The 23,597-nt window shown below is 38.2% G+C and overlaps 2 protein-coding genes across 6 annotated transcripts; both read left to right on the top strand.

The window, feature by feature from the left end:
• The first annotated feature begins 1,553 nt into the window (after nucleotides 1-1,553).
• il21r.1 (interleukin 21 receptor, tandem duplicate 1) lies at nucleotides 1,554-10,919 on the top strand. 5 transcript variants are annotated; one of them, XM_047038965.1, is made up of 17 exons: nucleotides 1,554-1,663; nucleotides 2,251-2,253; nucleotides 2,370-2,490; nucleotides 2,648-2,838; nucleotides 3,091-3,224; nucleotides 3,747-3,948; nucleotides 4,043-4,121; nucleotides 4,715-4,796; nucleotides 6,547-7,859; nucleotides 8,089-8,170; nucleotides 8,259-8,388; nucleotides 8,637-8,806; nucleotides 8,981-9,126; nucleotides 9,208-9,373; nucleotides 9,543-9,630; nucleotides 9,733-9,817; nucleotides 9,903-10,919. In XM_047038965.1, exons 1-9 carry the CDS (start codon nucleotides 1,660-1,662, stop codon nucleotides 7,258-7,260), a joined length of 1,530 nt encoding a protein of 509 aa, XP_046894921.1. In that variant the 5' UTR covers nucleotides 1,554-1,659; the 3' UTR covers nucleotides 7,261-7,859; nucleotides 8,089-8,170; nucleotides 8,259-8,388; nucleotides 8,637-8,806; nucleotides 8,981-9,126; nucleotides 9,208-9,373; nucleotides 9,543-9,630; nucleotides 9,733-9,817; nucleotides 9,903-10,919. The 5 variants fall into 5 exon arrangements, with proteins under 5 accessions (XP_046894921.1, XP_046894918.1, XP_046894919.1 ...); XM_047038962.1 differs by having other exon boundaries at nucleotides 1,653-1,725; nucleotides 2,139-2,253; XM_047038963.1 differs by having other exon boundaries at nucleotides 1,662-1,747; nucleotides 2,139-2,253.
• Nucleotides 10,920-11,136: 217 nt separating this feature from the next.
• On the top strand, nucleotides 11,137-23,117 carry kctd5a (potassium channel tetramerization domain containing 5a). The gene is made up of 6 exons (XM_047037526.1): nucleotides 11,137-11,448; nucleotides 18,023-18,131; nucleotides 18,360-18,451; nucleotides 19,183-19,278; nucleotides 19,873-19,998; nucleotides 20,391-23,117. Exons 1-6 carry the CDS (start codon nucleotides 11,227-11,229, stop codon nucleotides 20,418-20,420), a joined length of 675 nt encoding a protein of 224 aa, XP_046893482.1. The 5' UTR covers nucleotides 11,137-11,226; the 3' UTR covers nucleotides 20,421-23,117.
• Nucleotides 23,118-23,597: the final 480 nt, after the last annotated feature.

Genomic DNA, 23,597 nt, shown 5'->3' with positions numbered 1-23,597 from the left:
TACTGAGATGATGATGGTTCTCTCGAGTACAAAGCCAATCAGAATCAATTTAAGATGTGCCTGTCTACTCTTGGTGTTCCCGTCACTCAAAACAGATAAAGATATAAAGAGCAACTAAAACCACTGCAATCTTAGAGGGTTCGGCTATTATTACTGTCATGAGGATTGTCATGAGGCCCACTATTAATGTCTGCAATTAATTGTAGCCTTTTCCTACCACAGTCCAATTCATCCATATTATGTGTTTGGTTTCCTTGTGTTCTGGGATGGCTTTGATTAAGAAAGTGTTTGGTCCGTCTCTTCATTAACGCAGTGACTAAGTGCAGTCTGCAGTTTGGGAGAGAAAACCAGACCTCTGACAATAAATGTCAACAGCAACACCAGTCTTATGTCTCAATCATGTCTCTCTCTGCTCTTAAAGCTGGAGGGGACCATCTATTATAGGGCACAAGAAAATAAACAAAGATAGTGACAGTCAGGCAGTAATGGTGTTACAACAGTCACAGAGAAAGAGATTCACACCTCCCAGCCCATGACTACTCTCAGGGCAGAGAGAGATGGAGGTGGAGCTTTCCCCGTCGTCATCACAAGGGATGTTTACTCAGTACTTTCTCCTCACCCTGGATATATATTTAGCCTGATAAATATACACAATTAACTCTTAGCAATAGTAAACGGACATGAGAACATACTAACTAGTATCCAAAGACTAGTTCTATTGATTAGTGAATAACATAAATACACAGGAAATTCCACAGCTTCAAATCTTGTTTCCTGTTGACTGCACCATGCTTCACACAGTGGTCAGATACGTCTATTTACTGTACTTCATGATGAATCCTATGGCATTTCAGATAATTATTTGACACACATGTTAGTTAGGTATGTAGTATTGGCATAATTAACAATAGTTCAACAACAGTGTAGTATTTGCATAATTAACGAGAAGAACATAATAAACACGAGGCACCAATAGAACCCTTTTGAGTGACAAAGAAACAGTGTTTACTCAAATTAGTAAACCAATAACCTTTTACCAAATGAAACTGGGGTGATTTCATAAGATGCAACACATTCTTGCACTGTAGGTGTTAGGAACAAATTGACTCATTTAGTTCAAGATTTGCTTCTCAAAAAGTTCCCACAGCCAAATGCTAGCACTTTGTCTGTCAATCGTAGGAGTAAGATGATGGTCTGACTATACTGATCATGTATGGTATTAGTTATCACATGGGGGCCAGACACTGTTTGGAGTATCTGAAAATGTGTGAAGACAAAAGTAGTTATATAGGTTTACTTTTATTCGTTTGGAAGAATTGAAGCAACACTATCTCTATTTTACATAATTAAATACTGTATTCATGCAGTATTCATCTCAAAGCAAAATATATTTTTTTCATATTACATAACTTGATTTATGTTGCCGTATGAGATGGCTTTAGATAACTGTCCTTTTTCATAAGAACTACTAGTCATTGTTGTTTGTCAGCAGCTTTTAGCTATATGGGTTGTATTGTAAGAAGCAGCATGATCTGTGGGAGGGACTATGTAAAAGGCTTGTATGGGTTTAGCCTCAAAACCACTTCCTTGCAATGACATGGCGGATGATGACGCTTTAAATTCATACGTCACGGTAATGTCCCCCAAAGTATCGGAGATATGGGTGAGTTTATTAATTTCATGAAATCAGTAGACGATGGTTTGAAGAATCCACATTGAAAAAAAGTAAGATTTTGCCAGTTCTACAGTGAGTTATGAGTTTGTGAGTTTGTCAAATAAGGACAATATCTTATTTCTATAGATACATGTTGTTTAAACTCTTTTTAATCAGTTTTAATGATGTTGTGAGCTTTTATCAGAAATACTTTTATAGTGAATTAATCAATTCTTCAAATGTTTAAAAGTATTAATTGAACAATGGTAATGAGGTTGGAAAAAAACTGTTGTTGAACAAGTTCCTTATGGAAGGTCATGGAATCCTATGGATACATTTTTTAAATCTATTTTAACATTGCTTTGTGTTCATAGTATTTCATCAAATATGTCCCTCTTATAGTATGTAGAGTTTCTAAGGGTAATATATTAAACACTGTACAGTATTTTAAAACAATCTATAAACCATTTATATTAATTTTAAGGTTGCAGGTACCTTGTACTCAGTTACATTAAGCAGAACAAACATATGTTTCCCAATGGCAATTAAACTACTTGCTCTTCATTTGTTGTGGATCCTATCCTGCTTAATTCAAGATGGTAAGAGGACATATTTTAGTCCCAATATATATATATATATATATATATATTTCTAGGTAGTCACCTGTTTAACTATGTACTGTAACACTGTCCAAACTTTGTGCGTGTTTTTGCAGCGGAAAGCATCTGTCTTATAAACTGCTGTACAAACTGGAATGACTCGCTGAACTGTTCCTGGTCTGGCATAATCTTCAATGAGATGTCACCATCTCCATTGACTCTTGAAGTTGAGTGCAGGTAGCTGACATTTATGATAGTGGCCATGCTCATTACAAGCTAATTGCTTCACTCTATTAGCAATTGTCAATTTTAATCTAATTGAAGGAATCCCCATTTCATGTCTATGTAGAAACAATTAGTATGAATTGTTAATCATAACTCTTGTCTCATACAGGGATTATGGAGGGGAAATCAATGGCAGCTGTGAAATTATATCCTCGCAAGGCTGGTGCTTAATACGACCAAAGGATTTCTATCTATATGCATCCCTTGGAACACGCTGCAGTTCAAAAATAAAATATTCCGAGAAGCTAAATGTAATGCCCGCTTGTACAAATGATTCATTTTGGAATCTGGAGGATATGGGTGAGTGAAATGGTAAAGTAGTTGGTACTTTTCCTTTTGTTGTTTAAGATGAAAAAATAGTATCAATATGATTATTTCTTCTCAGAAGTGACACAATATTCTTCACTTTTGATGTTTCCTTTTTTAATCTGCCATTAACAGACTCATTCCACTTTACACATTTTAAATCTGGGATTTGGTAGTTTATTTTAATTATGTAATTGAACTTTCCCACATAATCCTCAATCATCGATCATTAATTCTGCCCCATAGTGAAACCCCAACAGCCATTTAATGTGCATGCGACAGAGACCAAAGAAAGCTACAATATCACTTGGGAGACAGATGATCAACTTGAAAACTTAATGTACAGAGTGCGAATTAGGACAAAAGATGACCCCCTAAAGGTAAACACTGTTTAATGCCTGAAACCTTAACGAATGAATGTTACTGGAATCACCCCTTGGTCTAATGGCAAATGTTCTGGAGGGCCACATAGGCCGGATTTACACCTTTACAGATATTGAATTGGTTCCACTGCACTCAGGCCAGCCATTAGTAATTGTGGAAAGGGGGACAACTTTTTCCCAACTGGAGTCCTCATCCACGGGGGTGGGGGGTGGAGGAGAGGGTGCGAGTGCGAGTACATTTACATTTATGCATTTAGCAGACGCTTTTATCCAAAGCGACTTCCAAAAGAGAGTTAACTTATCAATGGGAGGAAGGGCGAGGGGATACAACTTTACTTAGCTTGGGCCTTCCCGGGTCCTGGGTCCTGAGACTGGGAACATCTGTACCCTTGGACCCTCCCTGATGACAGGCCTGACTGCACTACAAGTGAACAAAAAAATATATAACATTTATATTTCCTTTGGTACAGCATGCCGTTTTTAATGCCTGCACGTTGTGTTAATTATCCATCCTGACAGGATCCCATACATTATACTGTAAGACAGGATCAGAAGTACATAACTATAAACTACATACAGTTGGAACAACAGGCTGAATGCATGGTGGATGTACAGGCTAAAGTTGGACCTAATTCTATTCACAAAGGCCCCTGGAGTGAATGGAGTTCTACCACAGAACTGGATAAACACACATTCACAGCACACATTGTTGACACGAAAAGTAAATACAAATGTTAAGATAATCAATTTGATAATAGCAGTAGTTTAGTTTATCCTCATTGTTGTAACATTAATACCATGTCCATCTTTTTTAGGAGATGATATATTATGGTGGAGCCTGCTATCATTGGTGTTTGTCCTTGGTGTCCTTGGCCTAATTTACTGTAGAAAACCGTAAGTATTTCGTTTTTTAGTTGGTTGAATAAACTTTCAATGGGCTGGCTGGGCTATACAACTGACTAGACAAAATATTATGTTAGGGTCAAGCTAATAGCTCGTTAGAAGAAGTGTTCCAGCTTTTGTCAGATGTTTTTTATGGTTAGGTTATTTGACATGTTCATTTTTGGGCTCATGTCTATCCATACCAGTAAATGATATGATCAACTGCTGTGTTTTTACAGAATCTGTTAGGAGATACTTTCCTGGCATTTCCTCCCACGTTAACAAAAACCCCACAGATGCTTTACTGTGCATGCAAAAGTGCATGTCAGTCAAAGGGCAAGGTGACACAGGAAGTTGAAAAGCACTGCAGAAGCAAGATACACTATTGATGCAAATATGCTTAAAGTACAAAGGGTTCAGATAGCATAGCTGGAACAGAATCAAGTGCATATAGCTTTATAAAGCTTCTAAAATATTATTTGTTTAATACAGTGATTAAATACATGTACGTAAATAATGACAATGCTAATAGCAATGTCACTTTAGTGCACCATTTCTTTGAAATTTTTTAAACGACATGTCATTCTCTTTTCTTTTTTTTACAGATCTTGGTTTACAATGAAATACATCCCAAAGCCAGATGCATTTTTCCAGCCACTCTACCATACATATGATGGGGATTTCAAGGTAAGTCAAAACAGGAATATGTAAAACAGAAACAACCACGGCAGTGTAAGTCCCAGCGATTAAGATGAGGAGTGCATGAAATACTTCAGTTTTGCAGGTGCTTAAACAAGTGTTTTTCAACTCAAACAGGCTGTGGGCGGATCATGACAAGCATACATTAGTAGTGCAGTTGACCCCCTTGATGGAAAATACCATGCAATGAAACAAACACTTTCCTGTTTCCAGTTTAAATGTAGCCTAGGGGGGGTTTCCAAGTCTTGACAAAAATACATCAAGACCTGTTTTTCTTAGCTAAATTAAACTTCTTGTTAGCTTAGCACAATTACTGGAGGGTGGGAGTAATCACTAGCTCTTATCAAACGCAGCAGAAATAAAAAGAAAGGAACTGATCCCTTCAGAAGTGCCACCCTCCCTTTTTTATCTTGAAAAGTCTTTGTGTGTGCATGCTCACAGTTTGTAATTATTTGCTCAAATAACCTTCTATGAAGATCTTCATACAATCACTTAAAAATCGTTTTGGTATGAAGTTTCAAGTTCTCTAGATGCTTGTCAATACAGGACACCAAAGCTTTGAGCTTCATCCACCCGAAAACTGGAACTTTGTCCATCCACAGATATACAGTACCTGTCTGCAGAGCAACTAAACTTTTTTCTTTCTTTGGAACTTTTGGGCCAATGCTGCAAAGCTCTTATGTTCAGCTTTGTCCCACAAACACACATGAGTAATTGTTCCTTTTATTTGTATCTGTTATAAAGTCAGTTGTTCAGCCCTGCCAGTTTCTTAAATGTTTGTTATGAAGCCATGAGCTAAACAAAAGTATATATTACAAGCTGTGAGACCTGGAGGCAGAGCTGCTAAAGCTGCCCTTAATCTAGCAATATATATTCCTTCCCCAAACTGTAAACAAAATAGGGGAGCAATGCATCCATCGGATTCCTTTCTTTCTGGACAGTCATTTCTGTCAAATCATTCAACACATTTTAAAACAAGGTAACAAACTAACTACGAACAAGAATCGATGTCTCTGTGTGTGTGTCTATCAGTCTGTGGCTCAATTATCTTAAGAACTGGTCATTGTATGAAGTTGAAATTCGACAGATGTCTCAATGTATGGCTCAGGGCTCAAGGACATTCAGTGTAGCACAACACCAGTGATTTAAAATCACCATGCCACTGTTTATATGCAATTACACAAATATCCAGCAGAGAGAGCTGAAGTTCACAGCCAAACAGCCAAAGCCTGAGAACTAGAAAATATCTTTGTCAATCAAAGAAAGAGTTGCACCTAACAAACAGCCCATAGTTTAATACATCAAACCATATTTTATTGCTCAGTCTGTTGCTTGTTTGTTGAAAGTGTGATAACAGGACAATGTTGTTTTCGTGGGCATGAAGGACTTAATTTAATCGTTTTTAGGGGGTTCACATATTTTATAAATAAATATATAAATATATATATTTAGACAAAACACTGTGATTGACTTCAGCGGAAGCTCTGTTTCATCGGATGTGGCATTGACTTGAAAAAATGTTCCGTGCATGTCTGTGGGCCTTATCTTGCTCAAATAGTGTCAGTGCTCATTGTGCAATAGGATATCCTTTATTGAAGGCACAGTGTTGATGCAGTTTACAAAGCACACAAAAAATTATAATGATGTACTTGTTCATTACAGCTTGCTAACAATGTCTCTTAGACATCGTAGCCCTTACTGCACCCATATCAGTTACTATTCATTCTGTTTGTCGCAGAAATGGGTCAGACCGATCTTCAGTGAGTCTGACCACTTGATGATGAACCCACCTGTTCAAGAGATGCCTGTGAAGCAGTTGGAAGTCATCATGCTGACCTGTGGAAGCATAAAAGAGAGAAGCAGTGAGGACAACCAGGGAAACGGTAGACACGGTATCGCCTCCCTACTCAGTCTGGCACCCCACAGTTCCTCGTTACTCTACTTCAGTGGGGGAAGCGGGCACAGCACTGGTCACTCAGCTGGTCACATCTCTATCCATACTGTGACCACATCTGGGGGGGGGGAGGCCACATTTGGAGGCAGCACAAATGGTTTAGGCAGTAAGTTTAAAACTTCAACGGATTGCAATATGAATAATGAAGAAAGGTTATCTGTACAGAAAGGAAGAAGATCATCGATTTGTTCACTAGCTGTGGAGTGGCAGCCACAAGCCCAACACATTGAACCTGAACAAATTTCACTGGATTCCTTCTGCTCAAATGAACCGTCGGATGATGGCTATCCCAGAGTGGACTTGGACACCATTGACAGTGGCTTTATGGAGTCAGACTGCGGCCCCCCAATGAACTCAGAGTTTGATAATGTGGAGCAAATGAACTCCTCTTTACTGAGTGGAGCAGAAAGCTCAAACTATGTCAAGCAATGGATGATTTGCAACACCGTGGAGGGAAATCCTGACAACCCACAGAAGCACAGTACATCCACCCCATAAGCCCCTCTTAACTGAAGAGAAAAAAAACAATCCAATATATTGAAGACTATTGTTTTGTATATAATTGTTTTATTGACTTTGTAACTGCTTGTGTGAACTAAATAATGTTTTTCTATTGTTATTAATCTTTTGTCAAATAGTTTAACATTATTTATAGTGCAACATTTAGTGTATTAGGATATTGTAGTGTTTCGTATCTGATACAGAGATAAAAAAAATAAAAAATTAAAAGATTGTTGTTGATATAAAGTTCTTAGCATGTTATTGTGCATTAATGTTTGATAGCGACATGTGTGTGCATATTCCAATTGTTTCACCCAGATTCAACATACAATTCAGCTTTACAAATGAAAAGATGTGTGTTGGTGAGTTTGTGACAATAAAAGTACCGATTACATCTGTTTATCTAGACATTATCACGCAAACACTTCGAGTTTCACTATTATCACTAAACTGCCTGCCACATGACGTGCATGGATAAAAAGAATACGATACAATCTTAAATGTGATAATAAGACCATACTTTGGTGGTGCATTTTAGTCTGGCTCTGGTTTCACACATTGCTCTTTAGTAGATCTACTGCATGAAAAGGAACAAGGTAGTGCTTTACTTTATCACTGAATTACATGTATGAATGTATGAACTTTCAGTCTTAACTGTATTTTTAATTCATTTGTCATTAACGTCAATTTGATTGGGCAATATATACATACAAACTGAATTTCAATACAAACAATATAAGAGATGTTAAGGTTTTTACATGATGAAAGTCAAGACTGGCCTTGAATACCTTTATGAGAGAACAGTTTTGTTATTCATCTCCACAGATGCATGTTAATTGGAAGTCTTTGCTGATACTGTGTGAATTCTGCAGCATTATTAATTTGTCAGGGGGTACTACTGATGAAGGTAAATTCATAAATTTGAAATAAGATCAATTCATATCCAAGTGCAAAATGTATATAGTGTGTAACTAGACTTTTCTTAATACTTACAGATCCAATAAATGGACTCAGCTGTACGACAGATTATAAGTTTACAATTAACTGTATTTTGAAAAGAGACACAACAGTTACCATCCAGTACTGGCTGGATTTCAAATGGATTAATGATAAAGAGGGGCATTGGTAAGTTTTGTTTTGATTACCATTATGTTTCTCACCTGAGTTCTTTATTTGAACCATTGTGTGTTATTTTATTTTAAATTGAGAAGACAAGAGAATGTTACAGTTCTTTGTTTGCAGAAATTATTCTTAAGGAGTTAGACAATTTTTACAGCACTGATGCTAATACCTAACTATTTAAATCTTAAAATTGACTTGCTTGCCATCTTGATACAGCTTATTTCAATCCCCTTTAATCTTTTTCTCTACAGCATGTTTAAATGTCCACTTGTAAAAATAGGGGATCATCATTATAATTGCACATTTGTGACTGTAAATAAAACAAAGCGCGGATTCAGAGCATCTGACCATTTCAACGTAACGCTTTGTTATGACGCTGACTGTTATAAAAGTGTAACAACATTTTGGCCTTCAGCTAATGGTGAGTTACGTATGAGGACAATACATTGTGGTTTATAGATACATTTTTGTGTTAATGTGGGAGTGGCGGTGAATGTGTAACTAATACAGAGGTCTTAGTGATATGATTCATCAGTACACCATACCATTTTCAATGTTTTGATCATTTAATTTATAACAAAGTCTTTGTGTTCAGTTAAACCAACTGCCCCAACTGATCTCAAAGTCCAGACCACACCTGATAGTTACAACATTTCCTGGACAAGTGGCTATGAAAACCACATAACACCATTGACGTACAAGATATCCATACAAAAAAATATTGACAATGAGATTCATAAGGTAAAACGTTATACAGCAAGAGGTCAAATATTGTATTGAAGTACAGTTTTTTTGTCAACTTTGATAACCTTTTCTTTTCAGGAATTTAGTGTGTACAACACGTTTTTCTTAATGAACGCATCCAAACTTGATCCAGACCAAGAATACCTTGTTAAAGTGAGATCTGAAATGTTATATTCAAAATTGTATAAAGGAGAGAAGAGTGAGTGGAGTATGATGATACGGCTAAAAACCAGTGCAAAACAGGGTAAAGTAAACATGTGTTCTTTTTCTTCTGTGAACATGATCTTTTTGTCACAATATTGCATTTGACATACAGAACAACATATATACTGCTCACCCACACACAGCTGTCCCTCCCCTGCACATGTATTTGTTGTTGTTGTGACTTTGCAGATCTGTGTTTCTTTTTGCAGCATCAAGGGGGTTCCTCAAGTCAGCATTGCCAGTGTGTTTGGTCGTTGCAGGTCTGATCTTATACAGCTTATACATTCCCATCAAAAGGTGAAGACTGTGGTAGAATCATTTCATGTTATATTTTAAGGGCACTGGAATGTGTTTATTGAGATGAAATGTCCAATAATATATAAATCCATTGTGCCCTAGAGTGAAGATTGAAGCTTGCTTACATGTGCCATCCCCAGCCCCCTTCTTCCAGCCTCTCTTCAAAGATTATAATGGAAATCTTAATGTAAAGTTTTTTCAATATAAGTCTTATAGAATTAAAATGTGTCTAGTGTGAAACTGTTTACATCTTAATGATTCTGTCTCCACAGGACTGGCTTGCATCAGATGGGAATTTGAAGTGGATGCATGAAATAGAAGAGGTCCAGATAACAAACACTTTGATTATTGAGAGTAAACCTATTAAGGAAGACCACTGCATTTCAGCAGCAGCAAATACACCATTGCAAGATCAGAGTCCTTATGTTGATGCTTCTTTGATGAACTGGTTCTCTTCTAAGAAAAATGGTCCTTGAGACATCTCCCACACACAGGACCCATGTCCAACCCTAGAGTCACGTTATGGAGATCATCCCCTCGCCTCCGAAGTTTGAAGCAACTAGTAAAGATGACTCTGGATGTGAAGAATTGATGCTCAATCCTGTTAGCCCATGGCCAGAGACTCCCCTATCACTTTAAATGCCACTGTGAGGGTTACGACATCCTTAAAATTATCCCAGAGAGTGTCATTCTTGCTTGTCGTTCATGTGCAAATTGTGGTAAGCTGCAGTCTCTCATTTCATAAGTAAGAATGTGGTCTGTCAGGCTGATGGCATGAATATGTGTTTGCAAAGGATGTATAAACACATGAAATAAACTAAAAAGGGAGACATATGTCTTATTTGTTAAATCGTTCCTTTACTTTATGTCCCATTTGGAAGTGTTGTCACAATGTATTTCTTCTTCAGTTGTGGTTCTCATTGATGGGCTGTCTGTGCTTTATTTATATTGTATTTTTTAATCCAGCTGGTCAAAGCACAAAAATAGTTTTATTTAGATGTAATGTAAAGGTGGGTGACTGTATTTATGAAATCACTTTTTTCAGTTTGGGTTAGGGTCAGGGTTAGGAAAAGTAGACAGGAAAGTAGACAAGTCTGTATTAGCTCTAGTTTACTTTCATAACCTTCGTGCGGGCCTATTTCCATCCAGCACAGGGCTCAATTGATTCGTTGTCCTTTTATTATTTTTTTTTACTTATTTTGTGTATTCGTAATATTAGTGGCGTTGTTGTACACATTATCTCCGAAGGCTTGTACTTGTCCTGGTTGTTGGTTTTATTTCACTTATCAAAGCCTAAACGTTCATAAACATTTTTATAATTTGATTCAAAATTAAAAATAAAATAAAGTGTGTTCACATGAGCACAGTCAGCACTCATATGTATATTCGCACTAAAAGTGGAAATGCAGTGCGCTATACAGTATTGCGGAATATGCTTAGATTACATATTTTCTCTTGTATCCTGGCTGGGACGGGGAGGTGTGGCTTTAGTCAGTTTGCTCACGAGCCAAGAGCTGTCTTGGACCACCAGAATACTTCCTGTTTCTATGAGGTCCTGCAAGTTACGAGTAGCTGCAGTGTAGTGGGGGAGAAGGGATGGCGGAGAAGAGCCCTGACCTCAGCGGCTCAGTTGGACGGAGGTGTCCCGCCCCGTCTGCAGGAGAAATAACGCATTTACCTGGAATTGGACCATCCAAATGGGTTCGTCTGAATGTTGGTGGAACATACTTCCTCACCACGAGACAAACGCTGTGCAGAGACCCCAAATCGTTCTTGTATCGACTGTGCCAGGCAGACCCCGACCTAGACTCTGACAAGGTAATGTTAACGTAACAGTTGTGGGTAGCTAGCTAGGTAATTAGAGTTTCATAGTTAGCCATGCACAACAGTCCAGCTGGCTGAAACCGTGAGTGAGCCAGTCTTCACTTTTTAGCTAGCTAACTAGATAGCCTAGCCCCTGCTTTTCTAGCAGAGGCTAGCTAACAGCCAGAAGTAGTTAGCTCGAGTCATCATAGAATTGTTTCATGATGACCATTTCAAACATCTTACGCAATGTTCACAATAAAACACAAGGTCTTTCAGTTTTGTAATTTACCATTAGTCATATAGTCTGTTGACAGGTTATTAATAATAAATTACCAGCCATGAGCATGATTTATATTTGCTGTCAGATGTTTCACTTGGACTCAAAAAAGCCAAAGTGTGCCTCCAAACTACTTTTCCATCTGTACTAGGGGTTAGGTGCCCTGTTCTGGTCAAAATGTGAGTACATACACGTGAAAGTGTGTTTTTGACCATCCGATATATTTCACAAAAGGTCATCATGCATCATTTAACTGAAGGATGACATTTACAAGTCAGCAAAGAAATTCACAAATCGTGTTGCACGGATACTATTAACATTTGGACATAGAGGAGTAATAAATGCCCAGCAGAAGGTTCAGAATGAGTGGAAAATGTTTCATGCATAATCAGAAAGTAATTCCGAAGTTTTGATTTTGGTGGCAAAGAAATGTAGCTTTCTGTATTGATTCTAGCTAATGAAGGTGTTGGAGTGTTGAATCTAGCTTGCAGTGGGGATTCTTGGGAGATAATGAGATCTCTTAATGTCAGTGCTCCATGTTGTCCCTTGGGGAGCTGGGGGCATTAGCCACTCAACTATGTCTGGGCCAAGCTCTGGAAACAGGCTCATATTACTTCCAGGGCCTTGGCAAAGGATCTTAAACAAAAGATCATCCAGCCACAATGTTCAATGTAATTATGGCACTTCCGGCACTTACCTGTAATGCTGGTGCCTACAAGGTTTCAATGTGTAAAGTAGAAAGTTGACTTCCAGCCAATAACTTCAACATCCCTTAAATCCTAACACCAGCGTAAATTGAACATCAGCTGGAAAGTCAGTCTCTTAGAAGAACGACCACAGAAATCTGATTGGAGTCTGTGGGGATCACAGGCTCTGCTTCCACCTTCTAGAATCCTTTTTGTAGTAACATGTAAACACCCCCTCATGCATAGAAAACATAGTTCCTGTACCATAAATAGCTCTTTAACCAGAGGCTACCTTTGTGAAACAACATCACACATGCACACTTAAATGGTCGGTCTGTATGTCAGCTACATGATCAAGTGTTTTCTGCTCCCATCAACCTTGTAACAACTTAAACCTATAGCATTATTCAACAGTTTTGGAAGGGAAAGTTTAGATCTAGCACAGATTGTCCTCTTAATATTGTATGAACTCCTTTCTCGTTAATATTTGGTGGCCAAGCCGCGAAGCGGCGAAGCCACCTTAAGTGTTTCTACGTATTCTTCTTCTTATTATTATTACACATCTTCTTCTGCCATGGGAGTCTATGGCAGCCCCTAGAACCAATTGGTCAGAAGTTGTGAATTCTATAGATTCTCCGCCATTTTGAATGTAAAGGAAAAGCGTTTTTTCGCTACTCCTCCTACAATTCTTGTCGAATCTTCTTCAAAATTGCCACAGATGATCTTCAGACCAAGCCTCACAAAAAATTATCCCCTGGAGCTTTGATTTTCGCAACCGTTTGTTATATACAGCCACATCAAATTGATGTGGCTGAATTGATGTGGCCGCCATTTTGAATATAACGTTTTTTCGCTACCTCTCCTATAAGGTTTGTCCAATCTTCACCAAATTTGGCACAGATCATCTTCAGACCAAGCCACACAAAAGACATCACATGTTTTTTTGATTATCTAAACCTTTTGACTGGAACAGCCAAACAAAGTCGTCAACCAAGCCACCATAAAAGAAGTGAGGTCATATCTCAGCACCTCTTTACTGCATTGACACCAAATTTGGTATAGGGACTAGGGACACTGTTCTAAAGAGATCCAAAATAGGTCATGCCATTTCACCTCTAGGTGGCGCTGCAATCAGCAACATTTGGCACCATTTATCTTCAGATCAAGCCTCACAAAAGACATCACATGTTTTTTAGATTTTCTACACTTTTTGACTGGAACAGCCAATCAAAGTCATCAGCCAATCAAAGTCGTCAACCAAGCCACCATAAAAGAAGTGAGGTCATATCTCAGCACCTCTTTACTGCATTGACAACACATTTGGTATAGGGACTAGGGACCCTGTTCCAATGAAGTCCAAAATAGGCCATGCCATTTCACCCCTAGGTGGTGCTGCAATAGGCAAAAATTTGGCACCATTTATCTTCAGACCAAGCCTCACAAAAGACATCACATGGCGTTTTGATTTTTGCAACCGTTTGTTAGTTACAGCCAATCAAATTGAGCAACTGATCCGGAAAAAGGGAAGTGAGGTAATAGCTTACCCAATCTTTGATGCATTGACTCCAAACTTGGTGTATGGACTCAAGGCCCTCTTATTAAAAGGTTTGAGACAGGTAGTGTCATTTGACCTCTAGGGGGCACTACAATAGGTAGGATTGTGTGTTGACCAATAACTTTTGATTTGTTTGTCTTATTTAAGTGATTCCTTTGTCTTATGATATCTTAGTAGATCCCGTTTCTGACACATGTTAACTTGTGATACCAGCCGAATTGATGTGGCCGCCATTTTGAATGAATGTAACGTTTTTTCGCTACCTCTCCTATATAGTTGTCCAATCTTCACCAAATTTGGCACAGATCATCTTCAGACCAAGCCTCACAAAAGACATCACGTTTTTTTGATTTTCTAAACCTTTTGACTGGAACAGTCCATCAAAGTCGTCAACCAAGCCACCATAAAAGAAGTGAAGTCATATCTCAGCACCTCCTTACTCCATTGACACCAAATTTGGTAAAAAGACTAGGGACCCTGTTCTAAAGAGGTCCAATAGGTCATGCCATTTCACCTCTAGGTGGCACTGCAATAAGCAAAAAAGTATCTTCAGATCAAGCCTCACAAACGTTTTCAGATGGTTTTTGATTTTCAAAACTGTTTTTCCGGTAAAGCTGATCAAAGTCGGCGATGAAACCGCCAAAACAGGAACTGAGATCATATCTCAGGACATTTTTGCTGAATTGACATCAAACTTGGTACAGGTGCTCGGGACCCTGTTCCAAAGAGGTCCACAGAAGGTTGTGTCATCTAACCGCTAGAGGGCGATCCCGTGTCTGACACATTGTGATACCAGCTGATTGATGCGGCCGCCATTTTATGTTTTTATAAAAGGTTTTTTCCCTATTCCTCCAACAAAATGTATCCAATATTCACAAAATTTGGCACAGATCATCTTCACACCACAATCACCTTGACATGTCAAAATAGTACTGAATCACAGTTGTTTAAACTTGGCCCAAATCTGACAGTTGATATAAGCAGTTGAAAAACTAAATCCAACCAAAGCCAACGAGCCTGCCATCTCACTGGTTTTCTGTTTATTGAGACAGTAAGCCACTGCAAAGGAAGCCAGGTACAACGCAGTCGCTAACTACATGTATTCTTGCTGGATATAGTCAAAGCAATCCTCACACAAATTATCAAAGTCATTTTAGATTTTCAAAACCATTTATCAGGTACAGCCAAAAAAACTTGTGAACGAAGCTGCCATAAAAGTGAGGTAATATCTCATGTTTGCTGCGTTGACATCAAACTTGGTACAGGGACTCAGGACCCTGTTCTAATCTTATTATTATTATTATTATACATCTTCTTCTGCCATGGGAGTCTATGGCAGCCCCTAGAACCAAATGGTCAGAAGTTGTGAATTTTGGCACACTATTTGGGACCAGTCCCCTCATCAATTTCACCAAGTTTCATGTCTCCCATTCCAGCCATCTAGCGCCACCAATAGGTCAAAGTTGAAGGTGTGTTTACACATGTTACTTTTGAACCATGTGCCCCATTGTCCAAAAAGAGGTATCGTTGGATTCCCTGGATCAAGACGAGTTCAACGCACTCTATGACATCATACCCAGCTCTATAGATTCTCCGCCATTTTGAATGTAAAGGAAAAGCGTTTTTTCGCTACTCCTCCTACAATTCTTGTCGAATCTTCTTCATAATTGCCACATATGATCTTCAGACCAAGCCTCACAGAAATCATCCCCTGGAGCTTTAATTTTCGCAACCGTTGCCGTTGTTAGTTACAGCCACATCAAATTTATGTGGCTGAATTGATGTGGCCGCCATTTTGAATATAACGTTTTTTCGCTACCTCTCCTATAAGGTTTGTCCAATCTTCACCAAATTTGGCACAGATCATCTTCAGACCAAGCCACACAAAAGAAATCACATGTTTTTTAGACTTTCTACACTCGACTGGAACAGCCAATCAAAGTCATCAGCCAATCAAAATCGTCAACCAAGCCACCATAAAAGAAGTGAGGTCATATCTCAGCACCTCTTTACTGCATTGACAACAAATTTGGTATAGGGACGAGGGACCCTGTTCTAAAGAAGTCCAAAATAGGTCATGCCATTTCACCTCTAGGTGGCGCTGCAATAGGCAAACATTTTCAGACCAAGCCTCACAAAAGACATCACATGGCGTTTTGATTTCTGCAACCGTTTGTTAGTTACAGCCAATCAAATTGAGCAACTGATCCGGAAAAAGGAAGTGAGGTAATATCTTAGCCAAGCTTTGATGCATTGACTCCAAACTTGGTGTATGGACTCAAGGCCCTCTTATTAAGAGGTTTGAGACAGGTAGTGTCATTTGACCTCTAGGGGGCATTACAATAGGTAGGATTGTGTTTTGACCAATAACTGTTGATTTGTTTGGCGTATTTAAGCAATTCCTATGTCTCGTGATATCTTAGGAGATCCCGCGTCTGATGCATGTTAACGCGTGATACCAGACGAATTGATGAGGCCGCCATTTTGAATGAATGAATAAAACTTTTTTCCTTACTCCTACACAATGTATCCAATATTCACCAGATTTGGCACAGATTATCTTCAGACCACAATCACCTTGCCATGTAAAAATATGACTGAATTACAGCTGTTTAAACTCGGGCCAAATCTGACCATGCGTGCCACAGGAGAAACGGCTTCCTTTTTGTATTCAGTAACTGTACACAGCAATTCCCAGTGCTGATAATGGCTCACTGGGATAGACTGGCTCCGTTGAAGTGCAAGGTCGTAGGTTCGAATCCAGGCAAAGTCTCAGGCATGTCATGATACTGGTTTATCTGTTTAGTGAAGCCAGGTATGTGACAGTAGCTGTCGAGCAGTATAATCATAATGGCCACGATAATGTTTCATTCTCAGGGGATTTATACTCATGAAGAATCCGATTTATTGTGCTTTGTAGATATAGTGAATCTACATCTAGCCAGTGCATCGGATTTCTTGCATCATAACTTCTGAACAGATTTGTCATAAATCACAAGATTGGTGTCTTCTGATTCTACGTGGCATACCAAGTCGAAATATATCACATTGTCCCGTGTCCACCGTTTTGGGCGTCGGCCATTTGGAATTTTCATAAAAACATACTTTTTTGAACTCCTCGTTTGCCGTTGCTCCTATTTTCATGGACATGTAATCAAATCATTTTCAGACTACAATCACCTCGATTTGTCAAAATATGACTGAATTACAACTTTTTATACTTGGTTCAAATCTGACAACGCTTCCCACAGGAAAAACGGCTTCCTTTTTTTTACATAGTAACTGAACACAGTAATTCCTTGCACTGAGAATAGCTCACTGGGATAAGACGGGTTCCTCTGAAGTGTAAGGTCATAGGTTCGAATCCAGCCAAAGTCATCACGCATGTCATGATACTTGTTTATCTGTTTAGTGAAGCCAGGTATGCCACAGTAGCTGTCTAACAGTATAATCATAATGGTAATGATAATGTTTAAATCTCAGGGGATCTATACTCAAGAAGAGTCAGATTTATTGTGCTTTACAGATATGTGTCCTCTAACCTCTAGGGGGGCGATCCCATGTCTGACACATGTTAACTTGTGATACCAGCCAAATTGATGCCGCCATTTTCATTAATTAATAAAACGTTTTTGTCCTACTCAAAATGTATCAAATATTCACCAACTTTTACACAAATTATCTTCAGACCACAATCACATTGACATATCAAAATAGGACTGAATTACAGCTGTTTAAACTTGGGACAAATCTGACAACCGCTTGCCACAGGAAAAATTCTTTATATTTTTACGCAGTCACTGAAATCTGATTTCCAGCACTGAGAATAGCTCACTAGGATAAATTGGTGTCCTGGCAACGTCAGAGGTTCAAATCCAGCCAAAGCTGACAAGCTTGTCATGTCTCTGATTCTCTGTTTAGCGAGACTATAAGCCACTGCAAAGAAAGCCAGGTAAACCGCAGTCACTAGATGTCGAAAGTTTCTTCCGGGTCATCTGACCTGCTTGGCCACCACATTGCTGCTTGCAGCTATATTCTTAATTGTTTTTTTTAATTTTGATTCCTTAGGATGAGACGGGGGCATATTTAATAGACAGAGACCCAACTTACTTCGGTCCAGTGCTCAACTATCTAAGGCATGGGAAATTGGTGCTCAATAGAGGCCTCGCAGAGGAAGGTATGATGAGAATGTCCTTGATTGTTCATAGATGTGTTTGGGCCTGTCGTTCATGTCACCCTCAGATACGTGTTCTGTTGTTGTTTCTGTGTTGCCGATCAATCTCCTTTTCATTTATGATGCTTGTATTCACTAACAGCATGATTAAATGATTCCCTCATTAGTTTCAGATGCTTATTTAAAACACTTTCAGTTTACATCTGTTCATGTATAGTTTTGTTCCCGAAGGAGTACTGGAAGAGGCAGAATTCTACAATATTACCTCTTTGATCAAGCTTGTTAAAGACAAAATCAGAGAGAGGGACTCCAGAACTGCACAGGTAAGTTCTGCATTGCTGATTTCGATTCCACAACGTTTTTTATTAGGAATAAAAAAATATCTGTATAAAAAAAAAAAAAGATGAATTTTAGTCAATCCAAGGACTTCTTGATTATGCAAACGGTTCTCCCAAATGTTAACAAATGTTGTATTGAGGAGGATCTCTGTTTGTGCCACTGTGGTGCACTTCTGTTAGGTTTCTTGTGAATATGGTATTTCTTAAAATGTTGCAAAATAACAGGAATAGGAGGTGGAAACTTTCCAACTTTAAGAAACTCCCCTCAATTAACGGGGAGTGATATGTGGCAGCCTTGCATAGTTTAAACATCTGCCATCAAAACCCCAACATTTTGAAATTCTATACCTCCTAACCTATATTATGACATGAATGTCCCGTAAGTTTTTCCCTTCTAGGGATATTTTTAAGCACATATTGCATTTCATTAAAACATAAACCCCTTTTGAAACAAGCTGGTACTAACAACATTGTTACTCTGGCAGTATCTTAGCTGGAATTGCGATTCAAACAGTACCATCTGTAAACTGAGAATATGCCCACCAACAACGTAAATAAGCTTGAAAAGTATTTTTGGAAAACTGGCTAATACAACTGTGGGTGGGAAAATAATAAGAAAGAAATAAAGAAATATACAGTATATGAGAAGAAGACGCACAATAAATGTACCTGGAACTTAGGTATAGGCCTTAACGATTGGATTGTTTTTCACACAGCTTCCAGTAAAGCATGTCTACAGAGTCTTGCAGTGCCAAGAAGAAGAATTAACGCAAATGGTTTCTACCATGTCAGACGGCTGGAAGTTTGAACAGGTAGGCCTGCCCCTGAGGATAAAGATGCACTGTCCGGTGTTTGTATTTGGTGCTTTAATGTAGACTTAACACTTCAGTGACACATAATCTACACATCATTAGTAGTTGTATAGAAAAACTTTTATAGCCAGAGTAAAAATGCTTTGATTTAGTTATTTTTCAAGTCTTAAAATTGTCAGACCGTGTGAGGAGGCAAGAAAATGCCACTTTTGATCCTGGAAACCATTCAAGACTTGGTCTTGCTCTGATAGTAGGAATGGCTGTCCTGGCTCCTGCCACCCACACATTTCCTTTTTTGGAAGACAGCAAGGTGACAGAATGCCAAGCATTCTGCATATGGCCTCATTTGTGAAAAGGGGGAACTGCAACACAGTCATGGTATAGACTGGTTAGAATACAGCCATTCAACGTCCCCAACATAAGGCATTATTGCTATGCATTAATATTATGTACTGTACATCATTCATTAATCAGCAACTGATGAACCGATACATGATTGAGAAACGTTTTCTTTAATTTTAAGCAAACATGATGTTCATCTTTGGTCACAGTTAAGGGGCTATTTGTCTCTGTTTCTCCCTTTTCTTCTCTTAGTTGGTCAGTATTGGCTCCTCATACAACTATGGAAATGAAGACCAGGCAGAATTCCTGTGTGTTGTCTCCAAAGAACTGCATAACCAATGTTATGGCACAAGCAGCGAGCCAAGTGAAAAGGCTAAGGTGAGTGCTTCCATACTGCTACACGGCGCTTACTAGTCTCACAACTTGATATGTGATGTTGAAAAACCTTTGTTGTGGTTTTTTGCATGCAACCTATCGAACACCCTAACTGCATCCTTTCCCCTGCCTCCCCCTTCCTATGTGCCCATTATATCAAACATCTCATTGATCATTATGCAGAGCAATGCTTAGATGATAATTCCTCCATATTTAATGGTTTTCCCTTCCCTTACATATCTTCCCTGGTGTATGGAAGTTCTCTATTGCTTCTGTGCTGTTACTGTTCATGCTTTGTAACTCCAGAAAGCTAACTTGCTTCTCATTGTTGTGGCATTCACTCTATTCTTTTCATGTAATACATAATTTTTATGTTAACCTCCCTTTTTTCTCAGATTCTTCAAGAACAAGGTTCTCGAATGTAAAGAGACTGCAATCCTTAGGATCTTGTCAAAAACATGATTATTATTTGGATATAAACACATAAAACACATCACAATCTAAAGGAACTTTCTTTGGAACATCATGGTAAGCTGATGAAGTCAGCTTCCTTCTTTCTACACACACCAGTAATGTGCACAACTAAGTGTTAATTGACTGTTTTGACTACTTAGTGGTGTAGATTGATCCCAGATGGAAAGAAGGACCTAGCAGCCTTATCAGTGTGATGGAGAGAAAATAGACGTGTCATTTGTAAAAACTTGCGCAAGGTTATCTACTACATCTAGCTGGTCCATCATTTACTCAGGGTTTCTCCTAGTATTTTCTAAAATTCACCAGGAAACAATGCATACAACCAGGAGGGAATCGTTAAACTTCAGTTCAAAAAATGAACTTGAAGAAAATCTATTAGATTTGTGCTCTGTGTTAACTTCGTGTTTGATAAATCCATTTTAGACTGTTTTGGTTTATATGTTTATGAAAAAGAGATTATTTGTCCACTTATACATAGCCCTTTGGCACAGAATCTTATGTTATGGAAAGGGGACATTATCATCTGCTTTTACCTGTTATTTTAAAAGAGATTGACGATATATGAATGGGAGATGCAGGATGTAGAAGTCTTCCATTGTAGGGTTATTGGTGTACCCAATGGATTGCCTTGAAACTGGAACATTCTTGTATTTTAGAGTATTTTACCTTAAATGCAGGGTAGGTAATGTTTTTGAGAAGCACTTTTTGTCATATTTCAGAAATAAACTTCACATCCTGATAGCAATCAATAAATTAATTGCTCTGACGATAAACAAAAATATATCAGATATCTGTGACCATTGCAGGACTGTAATGAACACAACAATCATCGCGTTCAGACCGAATGCAATGATTGGAAGACCAATGATCTTACCTATCTAACTGCATGTAGTGTGTCCATTGCACTCATTGCAGTAGTCATACAGCACGTTGATGTGTTTTTGGGAGAGTAGCTTTGAAGGGGGGGAGGGGGATATTTTTGGTTGAATGTTATTAATAGGTATTTGTTAAACTCTGTGGAACCCATTTTACTTGCCGATTTTTATATAACCTTTGCCTCTTTGTCTCAATATTAATTGCAAGCCTTGTTTGTTTACTTGGTTTACTTTTGAATTGTTTGTATTATTTGCAAAGCTTTTGTCTTGGATTTGGGCAGTTAACTTCAATGTTAGGGCAGTGACTGTTTGTGGCAGGTACTACCAATCAAATAATTGATATTATGCATACATGTATCACACCTGTGTTGGAAACATAGTTTTGAAGCACCAATCCTTTTTCTGCATGATTCACCACAGTGTTTTGCAATAACACCTGTATACCAGTCATCAGTCATCTGACTGGTTTTGGACTGTCAGTGTGCAAACGTAAAAGGTTAAAGCTGCAGCACACAATGGCTGGTTTTCCCAGATTCGTTAAGAAGCTGTTAACGCTAAGATCTTCTTAAAAACATTCTAAGAGCGTTCTAGAGCGCCCTTAGAATGTTCTTAAGACGCTCTCAGCATTAAGAGCTTCTTAACGAATCTGGGAAACCTGTTCAATGGCTGTACCATCACTAATAGCTTTCACATATTCTGCCTATTGACAATATATAAAGTAACATTTTGGTGTAGAACATGTTGCCTTTGTTTGATGACCAAATCAATATCAATATGAACTGAATTACACAAATATGTGGTCAGGGACTTGGAAACTATTTAGGTAATTTTAATGTATCTATACATGTAGCCTCTGTTTGTACATTGAGGAGAAAGTCTGATGATGTTTTCTCATATCATGTATTTTATTTATTTGTTTGCTTACACACTAAGGGCTTTCAATAGTGGAATACAAGCTATAATCTCTACAGAGGTCAATTTGACCATTGTTATTGCCTGATCAAGGTAAAGTTTACGTGTAGTGTTTTATAATCTTGATCTTACATGTTTACTTACCTTGCCATTTTGACACCACCCTCAAATTTGGCTGGTTGGAAGATCTGCATATTTGTATATTTATATATCCCAAATAGTTGCTGTCAGCCATGTATCAACACAACTAGTAATACGTTTTTGAATATTTTCTGCTGACAATTATATTTACTAGTCACCGAGTGTCTTGTGGTGACATGTGCCTCTAGTGTCCCTGAGGCTCTTCAGTGCATTTGCAATGGGTGTGTTACTGATGCTCATATTTTTCAGGGTCAACTTTTGATGAGTAGTGACCACCCAGCAGTAGCTTTTCAGAGTATGGCGTTACAGGAGCTATCAATTATGGCATGTGTCATCTACTGCATGATTAAACTGATGCACCCTAGGGTCCTCTTCAGCTCTGCAGGACACCACCTTATTTTAGATAGGTCTGACGGTTCTTCTTAGAAAGGGCCCATGGTAGACACAAGCATGTTCTTTCCTCCAGCTGCTGTGGATGTCTTAACTTTTTTCAAATGGTTTTTTCAAACGTTTTTCAAACTTTCCATTAGTCTGTAAAACATTTTCAAAAAGAACAATTATGCTTTGCTCCACTTTCACTGCTGTTCCTATTTAGTATCTTTCTAGATGTTTGTACATGTATTTTAAATGCTCATGTATATACAAAGTATGAAAACCATGTTTTGACAAGTAAAAATTCAAAACGATGGTCAAACTTAATAAATGTAAATTAATTAACAATGTGTTTGGATGTCTTTTTCTTAAGGCCTGAGGCTGGTTTAAACGGTTGACCTTGATGTTACAGTATGCTACCACTTGATATTATCATCAACGTTTATGTTACAACAAATATTTATGTAATTTAATAAGTAGGCCTACATTGTCAAATTAGATAAATGTTTTGTATGATAAATGCAACGACATTAGTGATGATGAAAATGATAAAGTACATGTATTTCTCTATGGCTCTGGACTAAACTGTTGTGACATTGTGTAGTCAAGAGCCGTTAGTCTACACAGCAACAATTGTAATAAGCTACCTACTGAAATAAACCATCCACCTTAAATACAGTATTTTTCTTAGTTATTTCATCAATAATATTGTCTTGGATTTTCTGTATCGCACTGTATAAATTGTCAGGGCTCTTCAAGTTTGGGTATTTCAGTCACATAACATCCATCCTAAACCTTGAGTAAAAATTATGTGGACTAGTAGTTGGG

The sequence above is a fragment of the Hypomesus transpacificus genome, chromosome 17, assembly GCF_021917145.1.
Source record: "Hypomesus transpacificus isolate Combined female chromosome 17, fHypTra1, whole genome shotgun sequence".
Lineage (NCBI taxonomy): Eukaryota > Metazoa > Chordata > Actinopteri > Osmeriformes > Osmeridae > Hypomesus > Hypomesus transpacificus.
Note: the sequence above shows the minus strand (reverse complement) of the source record. Positions and strands in the feature narration are given on the sequence as shown.